Source organism: Carcharodon carcharias, chromosome 9 (assembly GCF_017639515.1).
Source record: "Carcharodon carcharias isolate sCarCar2 chromosome 9, sCarCar2.pri, whole genome shotgun sequence".
Classification (NCBI taxonomy): Eukaryota; Metazoa; Chordata; class Chondrichthyes; order Lamniformes; family Lamnidae; genus Carcharodon; species Carcharodon carcharias.
The window spans coordinates 103,490,030-103,508,963 of record NC_054475.1 but is presented as its reverse complement, the minus strand read 5'-3'; the positions used below and the strand labels follow the sequence as shown (position 1 = coordinate 103,508,963).

Genomic DNA, 18,934 nt, shown 5'->3' with positions numbered 1-18,934 from the left:
TGACCACAGGATGCAGATTCTGCAAGTCTGTGCAAGGTACCCTGGCAGCTCCCATGATGCATACATCACTCCCAGGTGCCAAGGCTCTTCAGTGCTCCAGCCCAAATGGATGGACGGCTGCTGGGTGGCTCATTTTTTTTTTGTTTATTCACGGGGTGTGGGCATCGCTGACTGGGCCAGCATTTATTGCCCATCCCTAATTGCCCTTGTTTAGGGGACATTTAAGACGCAACCACAATGCTGTGGGTCTGGAGTCACATGTAGGCCAGACCAGGTAAGGATGGCAGATTTCCTTCCCTAAAGGACATTAGTGAACCAGATGGGTTTTTCTGACAATCGGCAATGGTTTTGTGGTCATCATTAGACTTTTAATTCAAATTTCACCATCAGCTGTGGTGGGACTTGAACCCAGGTACCCAGAGCATTATCCTGGGTCTCTGAAATACTAGTCCAGTGACAACACCACTATGCCACCACCTTTCATGATGCCTCTCCACTACCCAAGAACAGAGGCAGAGCAGCATTATAATACGAGCCATGCCTTCACAAGGGTGGTGGTAGAGAGGACAATAGGTCTTCTTAAGATGCGTTTCCGATGCCTGGACCGTTCAGGGGTTGCACTACAATATCCCCCAGATAGCGGTTGCATGCTGTGCTCTCCACAATCAGGCACTGACAAAGGGGGCCCACAGTAAGAAGAGGATCTTGACACAGCTACACAGGCCACAGATGACGAGTCCAGTAGCGAATCAGAAGAGGAGCACGATGAGGAGAACGCAGAGGGGTGCAGGGACACCTTGATCCAACGCTCCTTAAGTTAGGCTACTAAAGATCAGCTTCAAGCGCATGCCAGGACTGCTGCCTCCATCCTGGATGTCTGGAAGGACCCTTCATTTGAATACAAAGAACACTTGGTGCCTGTGCAATAAAGTTCAGAGCAACTTATGTCCAGCATTACATACTGGCATACCCTGCACCACAAAAATAAAAAGGTGAAGCATACTCAGGCCATGACGACAATAGCAAAATTGCTCTCTTTTTGACAATTCCTGATTATTTACATCAACTGCTTATGGTCTTCCCAGGCCAGTTTAGATAAAGTAAACATAAATTAACCTAAAATCACCCGTGACCTGTCCTTCTTGTGCTCATGGTGCCTTTCATTTACTCTTGTGAATGCTACATCTAGGTGTTCCCCCCTCACCCCTCACTGGCACCGGCATTGGAGACAGCCTACTGACCCTGTTGTCTTGTTGGCCTTGATGACCTTGGTGGTTGTCCTCTGGCCTGTGGAACCTGTGCTGGTTCCGCCTGGGAGGGAGCAGCCAATGCCACTGCTGGCATCTCCCCAGTCGCCGCAGCCTCATCAGATGCCATGGTCATGGGCAGAGGGGCGGGGGAGGTGCTGCCGTCATCCAGAGCACCGAGAGGAGCCCGCAGAGATGACAGGCAGCTCGTGCGCCAATGTGAGGTCACTCTGGACCTCCCTGCGCACCATTGATAGATGGGCACCTAGCTGGGATACTGAGTGCCTCATCCATCTCCCACACTGGCACTGACCACCTGAGGTCATTGCCTGTGTGAGGGCTTGCAAGTCTGAGTGCAAACCCAGGAACCTCTGATTCTGTTCCTGGAGCAGCCTCTCCAAGAGAGTCACCACTCTCAATAGAGGAGGCAGTGCGCTCGACCATGACGGTCTACACAGTGCTCATGCTCCGCATGGACTCCTCCACAACAGAGACCATGGCACACATACCTTCATGGACATCTGATAGATCCTCTTGCATATCTCGCAGGACATCCAGCATCTACTGCCTAAAGGACGACTCCAAAGGCACATCGTCAGCCTTCGACTGAGCATTGTCCTGGTCCCCGGCAGCCCTCTGACTGTAGGTGCCCTGGGCACTCTCTGCTTCCGCGTGCACCTCAAGTGATTGTGAAGTGCCTTCGCTGATGTGCACCGAGATACTAGCTGCTGCTCTAATGCCCACCGAGATGCTGGTATCTGTGCTGGTGCCTGCTTTAGATAGCAGGTGTGATGTAGGTGTAAATGATGCCCAGTGGTCCTCTGGTGTTAGGGGTGGCCCTTCGGGGTCTGGAGATCAAACGCCTGCTGGCCTAAAAGGGAGAACAAGAACACATCATTAGTAAAAGTCATCACACTGTCACTGTGCATGCCAGACACCCTGGTGAGACCATGTAGATCTGCATCATGGTGCCCTTGTCTTCCAATGATCAATGGGGACTCCAGGTTCGAGGCTCATATCAATGAAGAGACTACACTAGAATGGTTGCACGAGCTGAAAGTCTCACCTCTGTGCACTGTGCTCTTACCTTCATCAGGCACTCCTGCCTCTCCATGCCCGGTTACAAGTGGGGCATGGTGACTCTTGAGATCCAGGGTGTCTTGCTCGTATCTCGTGAGGGTTAGGAGGTTAGTGGGGCCTCCGTCGGTCTGCGACTTTTCTGTATTGTTGTGGGCTGTCTTCTCCTGAAACAACAGAGCAGGATTGATTAGTCCACTCCCCACCTACAGCGCCATTGCAGCCAGTTGAGGAGCACCTGGCAGGGCACTTCCATGTCGTGGCCTTTGAGCTGTGAGGCACTCAGTCCAAGCAGCCAGGGCTCACCCCCTTGGCCAGCTCCGGCGTGATTGACACTGGACTTCACTGGGACTGGCCACACCTTAACACATCTGCACAATGACCCATACCAACATGGTACTCACCCTTCCTGAGCGCAGTAGGTTATTGAAATGCTTATGGCACGGCACCCGTGTGTGCCGTACCACATCATGGCTGTTCAGCATTGCTGCCACTTCCTCCCATGCCCTCTTGGTGAGGTGTGCTGGCCTCCTCCTCCCATCCCTGGGGACAATGGTGTCCCTCCTGGCGGCCACCTCCTCCAGGAGGATGGTGAGGCACTCATCAGAACAGTGGGGGTGCTGAGAGCCTGCCTGAGCTATCCTCCCGCCTGCTATGTCCAGCCACTCTAGGATCCATTGTGAAGGTTCAGGGGACATCCTCCATGGCAGCTTTCCTGAGCTACTTTTAAATTGGCCACTGGGTCATCATTGGCCCTGGTGACTGACAGGCTCCCACCCTTGTTCAGTCCTTCCTGGCCAGTACAGAGTCGTGTATCAAGCCGGGTGGGCGTTAATTGGTCTGCCAGCATGAAATTGCAGTTGGAGACCAATCGCGGGCGGCGGTCTGTTTTGCGGCCGCTCCTGGGCCAGCCTGCCGTGCTCACCCGACGAGGGGAAACTCCTGCCCATTGAGCCATATTCCATGAACTCCACAAATTCAGGACAGGCTGAGAGATGAGAGTCAAAAATTGAAGGGCAAGAAAGGATCTTGACATCAACTTTAGGCGACTGTGTAGACAGAAATCAAATTTACATAGAAAAAAAAAGTCACAATATGACCCTTCATGACATCTTCCAGCAAAACTAAGATATATAGTTGAGTTGTTACGCTTGTTTCTTCTGGCTGGTCTGAGAGGAAATGCTGTTAGTTTATGGATCTGCCTGATAACTGACTGAGAATGGCAGGAGACTTGAGCTGTTTTGTTTGGCAATGCCTTCCATTAAGAGCTGAGTCACTCAAAATAGAATGTGTGAGAGAAGGGAGAAGGTTACCTTCAGGCCATGTGCTTTGGAAATTTCTGGGTGCATGCAATGGATCAGCGCATTTCATGCTAATCTGATAGAAGTGATTTTTCACAGACTTACACATATTCACACTGGGATATACAGCAAATTCTGGAACCTACTGAAAACAAACTCACTGTTGAAGAAACCTCACACTGAATTAAGGACTCAAACAATCAATGACAGAAAAATTTGGGCAGTGCCATGGCACAAGTACTTTGGGACAACCACACTGCCACCTACCATCTGCTATCTACAAGATGCACTGCAGGAATTCATCAAGGCTGCTTAGACAGCACCATCCAAACCCACAATCACTAGCATCTAGAAGGACAAAGGCAGCAGATACATGGGAACACCACCACCTGGAAGTTCCCCTTTAAGTCACGCACCATCCTGACTTGGAAATATATCGCCGTTCCTTCATTGTCACTGGGTCGAAGTCCTGGAAATCCCTCCCTAACGGCACTGTGAGTGTATCTGCACCACACGGACTGCAGCGGTTCAAGAAGGCAGCTCACCACCACCTTCTCAAGGGCAACTAGGGGTGGGCAGTACATGCTGGCCGAACCAGCGAAGCCCACATTCCCTGTATGACTAAAAAAAACTGCCATGTAGATTTGGAAGTCTGACTTCTGCTGCTCAGTCACTGATTTCAGTTAAATCACTGAAAGAAGTTCAGCAGAGTCATTTTTCCCTGGGGCGGAGAGGGTAAGAAATACTAGGGGGAAAGTTCTTCTTTGCTTGCTGTCCATACCTTCTAATGGATAGTTAGAGGTGTCTTTGTAAAACCTGAGAGCAGGTTACTAAATTTGAGTTAGTGTGCAGCCTGAAATGATTAGAGGGAAAGAAAAGTAGGACTTTACCTCTAATCAAAAAGAGAAAAATGTAAATAAAATTCTGTAAAAACAAAAATATTCCATAATGGACTCCAACTTTTCTTTATATATTTATATATATATAATTTGTATTTTATTTATATGTATCATGCTTATTAAATATTAATATTAAATATTTATTAAAATATTTTATTGTTATATACATTTTTATATGATGAGCTTCAACTATTGAAAGTGTTCTTTTCTAAATCACATAGAACAACCTTAAAAGAGATTTTCTTCAGCAACTACTTTTTCTTTCCAACCATCTCAAGACTGCTCCTATTCTTCTTCACCCAACTTGATCGGTTTAACCTTCTATCCCCTTCTTTCTCATATGCTTATCTCTAGCTTCCCCTTAAATGCACCAAAACTGTTCGCTACAACTTCTCTCTGCAGTAGAGTTCCACATTTTCACCACTTTCTGGATAAAGAAGTTCCTTCTGCGTTCTCTTTTTGATTTCTTGGTCACTAACTTATATTGATAACCTCTAATTTTGCTCTTCCCCACAAATGGAAAAGTTCTTTCTGTGTCAACTCTTTAAAAACCTTTCATAATTTAAAAGGCATCTATTAGGTCACCCATCAGCCTTCTTCTTTCAAGAGAAAACCAACCCAGACGATTCATCGTCTCCTGATATAACCTTGTAATTCTGGTATCATCATTGTAAATCCTGTTTGCACCTCTCTCCTGTGCCTCTATTTTCTTTTTATAATATGGTTAGCAGGATTATACACAATACTCCAACTGTGGCTCAACCAAGGTTCCAAATAAGTTCAGCATAACTTCTCTATTCTTCAAATCTATCCATTTAGAAATAAGCACCAGTACTTGGTTTACTTTTGTTATCGCCTTTTTGACATGTATCACAACTTTAATTGATTGTGTATTTGTACTCCCTGATCCCTTTGCTACAGTATTTAGATTCTATTTTTCAACAAGATGTGACCTGCTCATTTTTCTTATCAAAATGAAATATCTCACCCTTATCTATGTTGAAATTAATTTGTCAATTATATGCCTATTCACAAGTTTATTAATATTGTCTTGTAATTTGTTGTCCTCTTCAGTATTGACTATCCCTCCCAATTTGGTGTCAACCTGCAAATTTAGCCATTCAGTTTTTGATTCCAAAGTCTAAATTATGAATACAAATTGTGAACAACAGTGGTCCTAGCACAGAATCCTACGTCCCACTGTCACCAATCTGAATAGCTACTCTTTACCTCAACTCTCTCTTCTCTGTCTTTCAGCTAATTATCCATTCTGTTACTTGCCTATGACTCTGCATTCTCTGACCTTAATCAAGCAAGGTGTGACCTTCTCATTTTTCTTATCAAAATGAAATACCTCACCCTTAGGTATATTGAAATTAATTTGTCAATTATATGCCTATTCCGCAAGTTTATTATGTGATATTAAGCAATATCTTATCAAAGGTCTTTTGGAAATCTAGATATATTACAACAATTAGGTTACCCTTCTCTACACTTTCTGCTATCTCTTCAAATAATTCAATGAGGTTGGCAAGACTTTACCTTTTGAAATCAATGTTAAATATTCATTATTACATTTTTGTTTTTTAGTGCCACAAAATTAGGTTGCTGATATTTTCAGTGCTACAGGTGCCATTTTTGTTGTAAAATGTCTGCAGCATACTTCTGTTGTGAGTCATGCTGAATGCTGATATGCGTAGTATGGGCACAGGAAGCCTGCCCCAGCAATACGCAGAGTAGGTGGATTGTGATGTCAATCACTGTGTAATGATAATTTGATGATGCTACTTTATCGTCGCTAGGTCAAAATCCTGGAACTCCCTTCCTAACAGCATTGTGGGTATACCTACACCGTATGGACTGCAGCAGTTCAAAACGTTGGCGCGCCACCACCTTCTCAAGGGCAATTAGGGATGGGCAATAAAAGCTGACCTAGCCAGCGACGCCCAAGTTCCACGAACATAGAAATAAAAAAAAGCTTGGAGCTCAACACTCCAGCTAACACCCTCTCTTAACCTTGCACAATTGAACATGCAGTCAGGAAGGACCCCCACCCACATCCCTCAGCAGTGCTATTTAAAAGGATTACCAATTACTTTCAGATTAGTTACCGATTGATTTCTACTGGTTCTTGCTGAGTTTGTAGAAGTGTTTAGTGTTTTGTACATTTTTTTTAAAGCTGCTGAAGTCTCTAAGGAGTGGTGTGCCACACTTGGTCTGACTGTAAGGATTCTGCACAGGTTACTTTCTCCCAGTTATGGGTGAGGTAGTTTTCATACCCCTTGACTTATACAGGAGGACAACCTGTTGGAAGATGGAGTAAGGGAAAGGGGAAAAGGACATCTCAGCAGGAGGACATATCTGCCTGGGGTCTTCAGGGAGCAATCCTCATACCTCAAACCTCAGCAAGGAACAGTGTGTCAAACATCTTTGTTTCACCGATGAAGTGTTCACTGAAATCTGCCACCTGTTGCCACTACATCTGAAGAATCAGAGCAGGGTAAGAGTGGCAGTGGCTGTGAAGGTGAGTTTTATGTGTCTGGCTCCTTACAGACTAGAGCAAGCAACTTTGCAACATCTGTTAGTTCACCATCCACTATTGAATAAGGAAGGTCATTGAAGCTCTGCCTGCAAAGAGAATGCTTCAATCTCTGTTAACGCAGAGAAGCGGGCAGAGTTAAAATGCAGTTTCGCAAAAATTGCCAGCTTCACCATGGTGCACTACATGGCATAAAGAAATGAAAAAAATACTTACTATTCAAATCTGAAGCTCAGAGAATGACACATGTCATCCAGAATAAGTGATGGATAGAGAAAGCCACTGAAATCCAAATCCAGCAGACCTGCATGACATTTTTCCAGATCACTGTGACCATCTATGAACAATAAACAAATGGTCCCTCCCCTCTCTGAGCTGAAGAAGACAATAATCTTCTCAAAGATGATGCAGCTATCTGAGACAGTTGGAAGGAGCATTACCGGAAACCTCTCAATCAGGAGTCAACAGTATGACATAAAACTATCAAAGCAATCCCTCAACAGTTTGGGAGGTTAAATTTGCCAACACTTGCTGAGATACAAAAGGCTATCCAACAGATGAAGAATAACAAAGTTTGTGGTCTGGACAACATTCCTGCAGAAATCTATGAAGCTGGTGGTCCTGAACTCTCAGTCAAACTCTCAGACCTTTTTATAAAAATTTGGGAATAAGAGGTACTATAGACTTCCGCAATGTAATCATTGTTTCACTTTTCAAGAAAGGTAGTAAATCAATTTGTGGGAATGATAGAGACCCTCTTCTGTCTATTGTGGAGAAGATATCCACATGAATCCTCCTGAATCACCCCCAACCATCGACAAAGACATACTTCCAGAGGTCCAATGTTGTTTCTGGTCATCCAGTGGAACATATCCATATCTTGCAATTTACTGATGATTGTGCAGTTGTGGCCCAAAATGCAAGTGACATTCAGACCATCCTCAATCTCTTCAACTCCACATACAAAACGGTTGGTCTCTCTCTCAACATCAGCAAGACCCAAATCCTCCACCAGGCCTCTTTTGGACAAGCACCAACACCTCCAGCTGTTGCTATTGATAGTGAGACTTTAGAAGTCATTGAACACTTCCCATATCTCGGCAGATACCTTTTTTACCACATTCGCATCGAAGAGGAGATCCACCACACAATCAGCTGTACCAGTGCAGCCTTCCAAAATTGTATAACTGGGTCTTTGACAATAGAGATATCCATAGAAGGATGAAGGCTTCAGTCTACAACGCTGTTGTTGTCACCACCCTTCTACCTGGCAGTGAGACTTCAGTCACCTACTGAACGCACCTTGGATGCTGGAGAATTCCCACCAACAGTATTTTCACAGGATACTCAAGGTGAAGTGCGGAGACGGGTGAACTAACTGCAGCATCCTTACTGGAGCCAATTCCTCCAGCAACCACGATCATACAAAATCAGCACTACTTGTGCCAAGTAATCGGTTTCCGAAACAGATCCTCTTTTCACAACTTATGGATGGTACCCAATCTTAAGGACAGAGAAAACATTTTAAGAACGCTCTGAAGGTCTTGTTGTAAGGGGGAGAAATTGACCTTGATATGTAGGAGGAACTTGCCTCAAACCGTTCCATGTGGCGGCATTTAATTCAACAAGCTGCAGCACAGTCAGAAACTGACTGCATAAACTCAGCTGTGGAGAAGAGATAAAAGCAGAAGGAGAGAGGGCAGAATTCTAGCTCAAGAATCCCCCTTCCTCAGGGCAACTCATAACCTCTCTGCACGATAACCTGTGGTTCCAGGATTGGCCTGCTGAGGACACACAAATCATGAAGCCTGGCAATGTTGTCCTCATTTTGAGGACTGGGGCAATGACAGATCCTAGCAGCGATGAATGTGCAAGATGTCATTGACTCCACATACATCAGTTTGCAGGCACCACATGTTAATTCTGAAATATACCACAATGGTTTCTGCTCCATCAGCATCCAGTTGGTGTGCAATCATACTCAGCACATCACTCAGGCCAATTCAGGAACTGTGTAGAATTCCTCAAAATTGATGTGCTTCTATTTAGTGTCAATTATGCATGCTTAGCTCAGACCGGACATCCATTAGTCTGTTGACACAGATGACACAAGGGAAAGCATTGCTTAATTGACAGCTTTTTTTCTTGGATCTATTTTGCCAATGGCTCAATATTTATTTCGACAAAATAAAGAGGTGTCAAGCATATATAGTTTAAAGGTCTCCAAAGGTCTGGTTGATTGACACTTTTATAGGGTTGTGGTAACTGTAGGTTTTTTCGGAAAGTTATGAATTCAATGGCTGTTTTTAAGCTTTTCCATACATGCCACTGTTACCATAGGGTTCATTGGTTCTGTACAGAATGTATACTGTGTGAATGGGCTTGCAAGTGCCACAAGTTCTTTTTTATATTCATTTACGGGATGTGTCGCTGGCTCGGCCAATATTTATTGCCCATCCCTAATTGCCCTTGAGAAGATGGTGGTGACCTGCCTTCTTGAACTGCTGCAGCCCATGTGGTGTAAGTACACTCACAGTGCTGTTAGGGAGAGAGTTCCAGGGATTTGACCCAGTGACAGTGAACAAACGGCGATATACCTCTAAGTTAGGATGGTGAGTGGCTTGAAGGGGAACTTACAAGTCGTGATATTTCCATGTATCTGCTGCCCTTGTCCTTCTGGATGGTAGTGGTCATTGGTTTGGAAGGTGCTGCCTAGGGAGCCTTGGTGACTTTCTGCAGTACACCTTGTAGATGGTACACACTGTTGCCACTGTATATTGGTGGTGGAGGGAGTGAATGTTTGTGGATGGGGTGCCAATCAAGCGGCTTGCTTTGTCCTGGATAGTGTCAAGCTTCTTGAGAGTTGTTTGAGCTGCACTCATCCAAGCAAGTGGGGAGTATTCCATCACACTCCTGACTTGTGCCTTGTAGATGATGGACAGGCTTTGGAGAGGCAGGAGGTGAGTTACTCGCCACAGGATTCCTAGCCACTGACCTGTTCTTATAGCCACAGTAGTTATATGGCTGGTCCAGTTCAGTTTCTGGTCAATAGTAACCCCCAGGATGTTGATAGTGGGGATTCAGTGAGGGTAATGCCATTGAATGTCAACAGCAATGGTCAGATTCTCTCTTGTTGGAGATGATCATTCCCCGGACTTGTGTAACGTGAATGATACTTGCTACTTGTCAGCCCAAGCCTGGATATTGTCCAGGTCTTGCTGCATTTGGACATGGACTGCTTCAGTATCTGAGGAGTCGCAAATGGTGATGAACACTGTGCAATCATCAGCGAACATCCCCACTTCTGACCTTATGATGGAAGGAAGGTCATTGATGAAGTAGCTGAAGATGGTTGGGCCTAGGACACTGAGGAACTCCTGCAGTGATGCCCTGGAACAGAGATGATTGACCTCCAACGAGCACAATCATCTTCCTTTGTGCTAGGTATGACTCCAATCAGTTTTCCCCCTGATTCCCATTCAAGTTTTGCTAGGGATCCTTAATGTCACATTCATTCAAATGCTGCCTTGATGTCAAGGGCACTCTCATCTCACCTCTGGAGTTCAGCTCTTTTGTCCATGTTTGAACTAAGGCTGTAATGAGGTCAGGAGCTGAATGGCCCTGGCAGAACCCAAACTGAGCATCAGTGGATTAGTTATTGCTAAGCAAGTACCACTTGATGGCACTGTTGATGACCCTTTCCTTCACTTCACTAATGATGGAGAGTAGACTGGTGGGGCAGTAATTGGCTGGGTTGGATCTGTCCTGCTTTTTGTGTACAGGATATACCTGGGCAATTTTCCTCATAGCCAGGTAGATATCAGTGTTGTAGCTGTACAGGAACTGCTTGGCTAGGGGCACAGCAGGTTCAGGAGAACAAATTTTACTATTGCCTGAATATTGTCAGGGCCCATAGCGTTTGCAGTATCCAGTGCCTTCAGCCATTTCTTGATATCACGTGGAGTGAATCAAATTGACTGAAGACTGGCATCTGTGATGCTGGGGACTCCAGAGGAGGCCAAGATGAATCGTCCACTTGGCACTTATGGTTGAAGATTGTTGCAAATGCTTCAGCCTTATCTTTTTCACTGATATGCTGAGTTCCTCTATCATCGAGGATGGGGATATTTGTGGACAGTCCTCCTCCAGTGAGTTGTTTAATTGTCCACCAACATTCATGACTGAATGTGGCAGGACTGCAGAGTTTAGACCTGATCCAAAACACAAAATGCTGGGGGGGCTCGGCAGGTCTGGCGGCGTCGGTGGAGAGAGAAACAGAGTTCCTCAGGGCGTCATACGGACTCAAAATGTTAACTCTGTTTCTCTCTCCACGGATGCTGCTGGACCTGCAACTGGACCCTTATTTTTAAACTGTGACCCCCAGTTCTTGATTGTCTCACAAGAGGAAACATTCTATCCATACTTGCCCTGTCAAGAACCCTCGGGATCTTACATGTTTCAATCAAATCACCTCTAAATCTTCTCAGCAGAAACGAGCCTAGCCTATCCAACCTTTCCTCAGAAGACAACCTTCCCATTCCAGGTATTAGTCTGGTGAACCTTCTCTGAACTGCTTCCAATGCACTTACACCCTTCCATAAAAAATGCGACCAATACTGTACACAGTACTCCAGATGTGGTCTCACTAGTGCTCTGTATAACTGAAGCATAACCTCCCTACTGTTGTATTCAATTCCACCCCGCAATAAATGATAATATTCTATTAGCTTCCCTAATTACTTGCTATGCCTGCATTCTAGCCTTTTGCGATTCATGCACTAAGACACCCAGATCCCTCTGCAGCTCAGAGCTCTGCAATGTCTCACCATTTAGATAATATGCCTCTCTCTTATTCTACCTGCCAAAATGGACAATTTCACATTTTCCCACATTATACTCCATTTGCCAAATCTTTGCCCACTCACTTAACCTATCTATTCCTTTTTGTAGCTTCCTTATGTCCTTTTGTCCAAGGCATTTGACAAGGTCCCACATGGCAGATTGGTCAGGAAAGTAAAAGCCCATGGGATTCAGGGTAATGTGGCAAACTGGATAAAGCGTTGGCTTTATAACAGGAAACAAGGGATAATGGTTGATGGATGCCCTTGCAAATGAAGAGTTGTCTCAAGTGGTGTTCCATGGGGCTCGGTGTTGGGACCCTTGCTGTTTGTGTTATATATTAACAATTTGGACGTGAATGTGGGGCACGATTGGGAAATTTGCAGATGATTGGCCAAGTAGTGGATAGTGTAGAGGATAGCGATAATCTCCAAAACGATATAGGTGGTTGGTGGAGTGGGCGGTAAAGTGGCAGATAGATTTTAATATAGGGAAGTGTGAGGTCATACATTTAGGGAGGTCAAACAGTTACAGGGATTACACAATAAATGGGAATATACTAAGAGGGGTAGATGAAGTGAGGGATCTTGGCGTACAAGTACACAGGTCCCTGAAGGCAGCAGTTCAAGTAGACAAGGTTGTAAAGAAGGCATATGGAATGCTCGCCTTCATTGGCAGAGGTATAGAATATAAAAGTAAGGATATAATGTTGGAATTGTATAAAACACTGGTGAGGCCACAACTGGAGTATTGTGTGCAGTTCTGGTCACCACATTACAGGAAGGTCGTAATAGCTCTGCAGAGAGTGTAGAGGAGGTTTACAAGAATGTTGCCAGGGTTAGAAAAGTGTAGCTATGAGGAGAGATTGGATTGGTTGAGCTTATTTTCCTTAGAACAAAGAAAGCTGAGAGGTGACTTGATTGAGGTGTACAAAATTATGAGGGGAATAAATAGAGTGGACAGGATAAAATTGTTTCCCTTGGTGGGGAATTCTAGAACTAGGGGGCAGAGATTCAAGATAAGTGGCAGAAGGTGTAGGGGGGACATGAAGAAGAACTTTTTTACGCAGAGGTAGTGGGTGTGTGGAATTCGCTGCCCAAGTTGGTGGTAGAGGCAAAAACTCTAAATTCTTTTAAAAAGTACCTGGATCTGCACCTTAAGCAGGGGCTATGGGCCGGGTGCAGGAAAGTGGGATTAGAAAGGGCTGGCATGGACAAGATGGGCCTCCTTCTGTGCTGTAACTTTTCTATGGTTCTATGATTTCCCTCGGAAGTTCCTTTTCATTCTCCTTTTTTGTAGCTCTTAGGATTGGATTTTCCAGCCCTGCCCACCGGCAGGATCTTTTGGTCCCATCGGAGTCAACGGAGATTTGAATGGCTTGCCATGTCTGCCATGGGGAACCCGCCACAACGGGGCCAGAAGATCTTGGCCTTACTATTTATTTTGTCACCCTTTGATTTTTCCTTGTATCTTTCCCATTTTCCAGGGTCTGCACCTTTTTTTTTTGCATTTCTGTATGCTTTATCTTTCGGCTGAATGTTGTCTCGTATCTCTTTAGACATCCCATGGTAGTTTTTTTTGACAAGTAGAGCTCTTGACCAATACGTTCTTACCATGTTAATTCTTTTTTTTCAACATCTCCCACTGCTCTTTTGTCATTTTACAAATTAACAGATTTGCCCAATTTATTGTGGACAATCTGGACCATCTCATTGAAGTTAGCTTTACCTAAATTTAGAATCTTTATAGATGTTCTGAATTCCTCCCTTTCAGACACTACATTGAACTTGTTCATATTATGATCAGTATTAGATAAATGTCGCACAATGTTAGATTGTTAACTAAATCTGCCTCATTGATCATTTCTAAATCTAGTATGGCTCTAGGATATTGTTTCAGAAAACTATTCTGGTAACACTTAAGAAATTAATTATCTTTCTGATATGTGACAGATTGTTTATCCCAGTCCATATGAAAGTTTAAAAACTCCCATTAAAGCCACACTGCTTTTGCTCCATGCTTGCCTAACCTCTGCATTTATGTAATTTATAACTTTACTGCTACTGCCAGGGGTCTATACATGGCTTCCATTACAATCTTCAATCCTTTAGTATTTCTTAGTTCTATCTATAAAGCCTCCACTGCCTGCTTCTCATTCTATCCTCTCTGACTGTTAAACTGATTTATTCTTTAATCACTAACACTAATCTCCCTCTTCCCCACTACCATTTTCCCTATCTTTCCTGTAGACCTTATAACCTGGTATATTTCCTTCCCAGTCCTAACTGTCTTGCAGCTATGTATCAGTCATGGCTGCCATGTCATACCCTCCAAGTTGAATTTGTGCCTGCAATTCATTCAATTTGTTTGTTATACTTCATGTGTTTGTATAAAGAACCTTATTTGATCCACACATCATAACCTGTCCTTTAGCTCTTACACTTTTTACACACGTTTATTTCTCACGCATGGTTTAATCACTTTACATTTTTAAAATTTCTCTTTACCTGTAATGCATATAGCACACCTTCTGATTGTTACTCTACTCTCTTCCTTTCCATTTATTCTTGAACTATTAGTTATACTACTTTTTCCACCCGAGTCTTCCACCTCACCTGCCATTTACTAGTTAACAGACCTATTGGAAGCAGTTCAGAGAAGGTTCACCAGACTAATACCTGGAATGGGCAGGTTGTCTTATGAGGAAAGGTTGGATAGGCTAGGCTCATTTCTGCTGGAGTTTAGAAGATTTAGAGGCGATTTGATTGAAACATGTAAGGTCCCGAGGGTTCTTGACAGGGGGAGTATGGATAGAATGCCCTATTTATCCTCCACTAGGTGCAAGCCGGTTCAGGGCCGAGTTTCTCCTTTTCTCAAAACCAGTGCCAGTGCCCCTTGAAATGGAACTCCACTTTCTCACGCTATACCTTTAGCCACATGTTCACCTCTCTAGTCTGCTGGTCCCCATGCCACTTGCATGTTGCTGAGGTTATAATCCAAAGATTATAATCCTTGAGGTTCTGTTCTTTAATTTAATGCTAGTTCATGGTGCTCTCTAAGCAGGACCTCTTGCCTACTCTTCCCTATTTTCTGGGTCCCAATATGAATTACAATGACTGGATCCTTCACCCTTCCTGTCCAATGTTCTTTCAAGCCAGTTCAAGAGATCTCTCACACTGTCACCTGGGAGGCAACATACATATGTGACTTTCGACCTGTTTATAAATGATCCATCCTCCTAATTATTAAATCCTTACAACTAACACATCATGCGTCCCTCTCCTCCTTCTCCCTGCTTTGGACAGCCTCCTGCTCCAAGGTGCCATGGCCTGCATTCTGGCTGTTCTCCTGGCAGTCTTTTTCCTTATCCTCACAAGTAGCAAGTACTTTATATCTGTTAAATAAAATCAAGTTCTGCAGATCCTCAATGTTTATCTTACCTAGATTTCCTTTACTTTGCACACTATTGGTTACATCAACCCGGTTCTGAACCTGCACCTCTTTATGAGATGTGACCGAGGTCTGAAACAAACTGTCTGGATATTGTTCCCCTCCCTTATGTGTCGGAGTCTCTCCAACTTGCACTCCAGCTCAATGACTCTGAACCAGAGAGATTTGAGTTTGAGATAACTACTGGGGATGGGTTCAATATGAAGCCTGTCTGTCCGTGAACTCAGACTTGCAGCAATCCAGACACACATGCTGCTCTACCATATCTTAGTCCAGGAAATTTATATTTACTTTTTAGTTTGTTGTAGGCTTTTTCTTTTTTTAAACACTAATTTGCAAATGAACACCAAAACACGGGATAAAAATGTTAAATATTTATGGTCTCAAGATTACATAAACTAATACAAATATTGGAAGTAAAAAGCAGCACCTCGTTCCCCCACTGCACTGAGTTCACATTTGCACCAAATTTCCACCTTTTGCATTCTGTTTATGTTCATCCTTTTTACAGTCACTCAGTGGTGATCACCTTAACCAACCAGAGGGTAACTTAACAGGAGCTATCTGATGAATGTGTGGCTCATAACTCCTGTGTGCAATCCACACAGATGTACACGGCCAGCATGCAAATAATGAAAGTAACGCTGCCACATGAAAAGTGATGGAGCAGACCACTGGGGTGCTGAAATCAAGCTGGAATGCTCTGGAAGAGTCCTGCAGTAATTGGCAGAGCACATATCAAGATTTGCTGTGGTCTGCTGCATGATGTGCAACCTCGCCATCATGAGGGCACAGGCTTTGTTACTGGGTATATGATGAACAACTGAGGAAGAAAAGGAGCAGAAAGACATGAGGCAAACATTTCTGGTCAAGCTATCTGTGGTTGACTGCAGTAACAGTGAATGCAACACAAATTCTCCATTCACTAGACGTTCCATCTTACATTCCCTGTGTTATTCAATGTCATACCCTCTTCTGTATCACAACGTAGAAATAAAAGGTACCATAAAGCAAACATTTCAAACCAAATTTATAAATCAAACAATCCAATATTCCATACAAAAGTCAAGGAATCACCCTTGCCCATTCCCTTAGTATCTGTCTTGCATGTGGTTTTGCCTGAACTTGTGCTCCAAGCAGTGCTACCCATTGGCTGCAGAATGACAAGTAGAAGACTGCTGACTTACAGTGGGGGAGACTGCAGATAGCCGTGCTGGATGTTATTGAGAAGCTCTGGCCCTAGAGGACCTGGTTTTGGACCATTACACATCAGCATGGGTGGCAGTGATCTGGGCTCGCTGGCTGATGGGCAACAGTGTGGCCATTGGCGAAGCGGGAGGATGGATGCTGTTATCCTGAAAAAGGACAGCAGGCTTCTGCTGCACGGTGCCACTGCCACTCTCATGAAGTATCATAGCAATGGGTTGAGGACAGATTGCTGCACTGCTGTGGCACCCTGCTATCCCCTATGCACCTTAGTATATGCAACTATGATGGCAGCAGTCTGAGAGCTTGTGTGACAGCAAGTTGAGCTTACATGAGAACAATCTGTGCTTCCAAACAGCCACTGAACATAGGGTGGGTTTTTTGGGTCCTGCCAACAGCGGTCAATTGACTTTTAGCTGCTCTCCAAATTGTCCCCCCATCCCTTTTGCAACGATGCCTGCCACTGGTGGGACTGGAAAATCCCAGCCATTGTGTTTAGCACAGGGCTGAACACTATCATCATTTAAATGAGTAGATAGCTTGAAGTCTGAGAAGTTTTGCGCTCATTTTCAGGGGCTATCCAGTTTTTCCCCTACACTACTGCTCCCCCCACCGCCCCATGATCTTTTTCTATTTTTTTCTTTACTCCATTACTTTTCCTAGTATTGATATTAAGCTGACTGGTCTATAATTCCCTGGGTATGTTTTACCTCCTTCTTAAATATAGGTATGACAGTAGCGATGCCCCTGTCCTTGTGAACATAACCTTTTTCTAATAAACTATTAAATTTATGCAACATTGCATCTTCCAACTCTTCCCTATATTCTTTTAAAATGCATGATACAATCCATCTGCACCAGAGAGTAGATAGAAATGAGTCTGGGATCCCCACCATCAAGCAATCAGTATACAGTTTCCACTCCAATACCAGTTAAACAGCAATTCCTTGTCATCAGGGAAGGAAAACAACCCAATATTACCCTAAATTGAGCAGACCCATGAATACCTGGAACAGAAGCAAAAGAGGAAGACTGACAGAGCCAATTTACTATGTCATGTTGATGCTCACGACAGAAAACATCTTTCTTACCCATCCACTTGGGCTTTGGTTCTGGTATGAGGAATGAAGAATCCTTGAATTCCACAAAAACTGCCTTCCTGTACTGAGGAAACGTCCTGTAAGAATATTGTGACCTGCACAGAAACAAAACTTAAATGTTTATTTAGCTTATCATTTTGTTGGGTTATCCTGAATTCTTCATTAGCTCTGATTAACTAGTAATTCCAGAAAAGCTGCTCTAAACTGCAAGACTGTGAGGATATTAGCTCCAGACAGTGTTACCTCTCCTAATCTGTGTTTCATCATGGTGGCATCACTGAGATCAGAGCTCAAGGTAGTGCCACAGCACTACTGAACTGCCCTATACTGAAAAATACTTAATATAAAGATAAATTAATTTGCAAAACTCTAATCAAATTTTTAACTGCTATATTTGTCAAAAGAAGGATTTCAGAGTCGAGGAATTAAACACTTCAGTTTGTGCCAGGCCTTGATTAGGTAAAACAGGAATTAGCGCATTCATTTCACAGTCCATCAGGCTGCAAATCAGTCTGCAAATTTGCACTGTTCTCCAAAGGAAAAATGCGAAAGTACAAAAACAACGATCACCATTTAAATCAGTAGGTCCGGGAAATATTGTAACAGGTATTTCATCTTGATGATATTAGCTGAGAACAAACAAAATTCTCACCTCACGTTCCCAGCTCCCAGCCCTGACAGGAGATTGCTGCTCCTGTAATCCCAGTTAAACTCCACTGCTGCAATGTAATGCTTCCTCACCGTCATTGAAGTATCTTTGATAAGGAGAAGGACCAAAAACATACCGAAAGCCAGGGCTCTCATTCTGTGTTGGGCAATTAATGCTTGGAAAACGGTCCCGTCCATGCCACAGTTTCCTAGTTGTTTGCTAAACCCGACAGTCACACTACAATCAATTTAGGATGGATTACGGAAAATTACACTGATTCTTTGAAGAAAGCAAAACATCCCCAGGAAAGCAATCTAATGGCAGGAACTCTTAAGGAACATTGGGTCAGCATTTTGGCATCAGCTCAAAATATATTACAATTTGCAATTAACAAGAAATATCCAGAAATTGACTCAAGCCACCAGGAAGTGTCTAATGCACCATTGCTTACACACCGTTTAGTCTTAAAACTCCTACTGAACTCTTACTGTGATGCAAAGTTGGGGGGGGTGGGGGTGGAAATGAATGCATTTCTAGCTCACAGTAAGAATGTAACTAGGGTCTGTCTTGTCATCAGTAACTCATTACAAAATCACAAGCAAAGAACCATCTTTCTATTTTATGAGT

The 18,934-nt window shown here is 43.9% G+C and overlaps 1 protein-coding gene across 2 annotated transcripts in view; it reads right to left on the bottom strand.

Moving 5' to 3' along the window:
- The window catches only part of f8 (coagulation factor VIII, procoagulant component), a 96,010-nt gene extending 77,459 nt beyond the window's left edge, over positions 1-18,551 (bottom strand). The window contains exons 1-2 of one of the 2 annotated variants that reach the window (XM_041195849.1): positions 18,311-18,551; positions 17,650-17,753 (exon numbers count right to left, since the gene is read on the bottom strand). In XM_041195849.1, the coding sequence (XP_041051783.1) occupies positions 17,650-17,753; positions 18,311-18,504 (298 nt within the window). In that variant the 5' untranslated portion in view covers positions 18,505-18,551. Of the gene's footprint in view, positions 1-17,649; positions 17,754-18,228; positions 18,244-18,310 lie in introns of those variants that run through there. The other variant, XM_041195850.1, reaches the window with a different exon arrangement.
- Between the last annotated feature and the right edge of the window lie 383 nt (positions 18,552-18,934).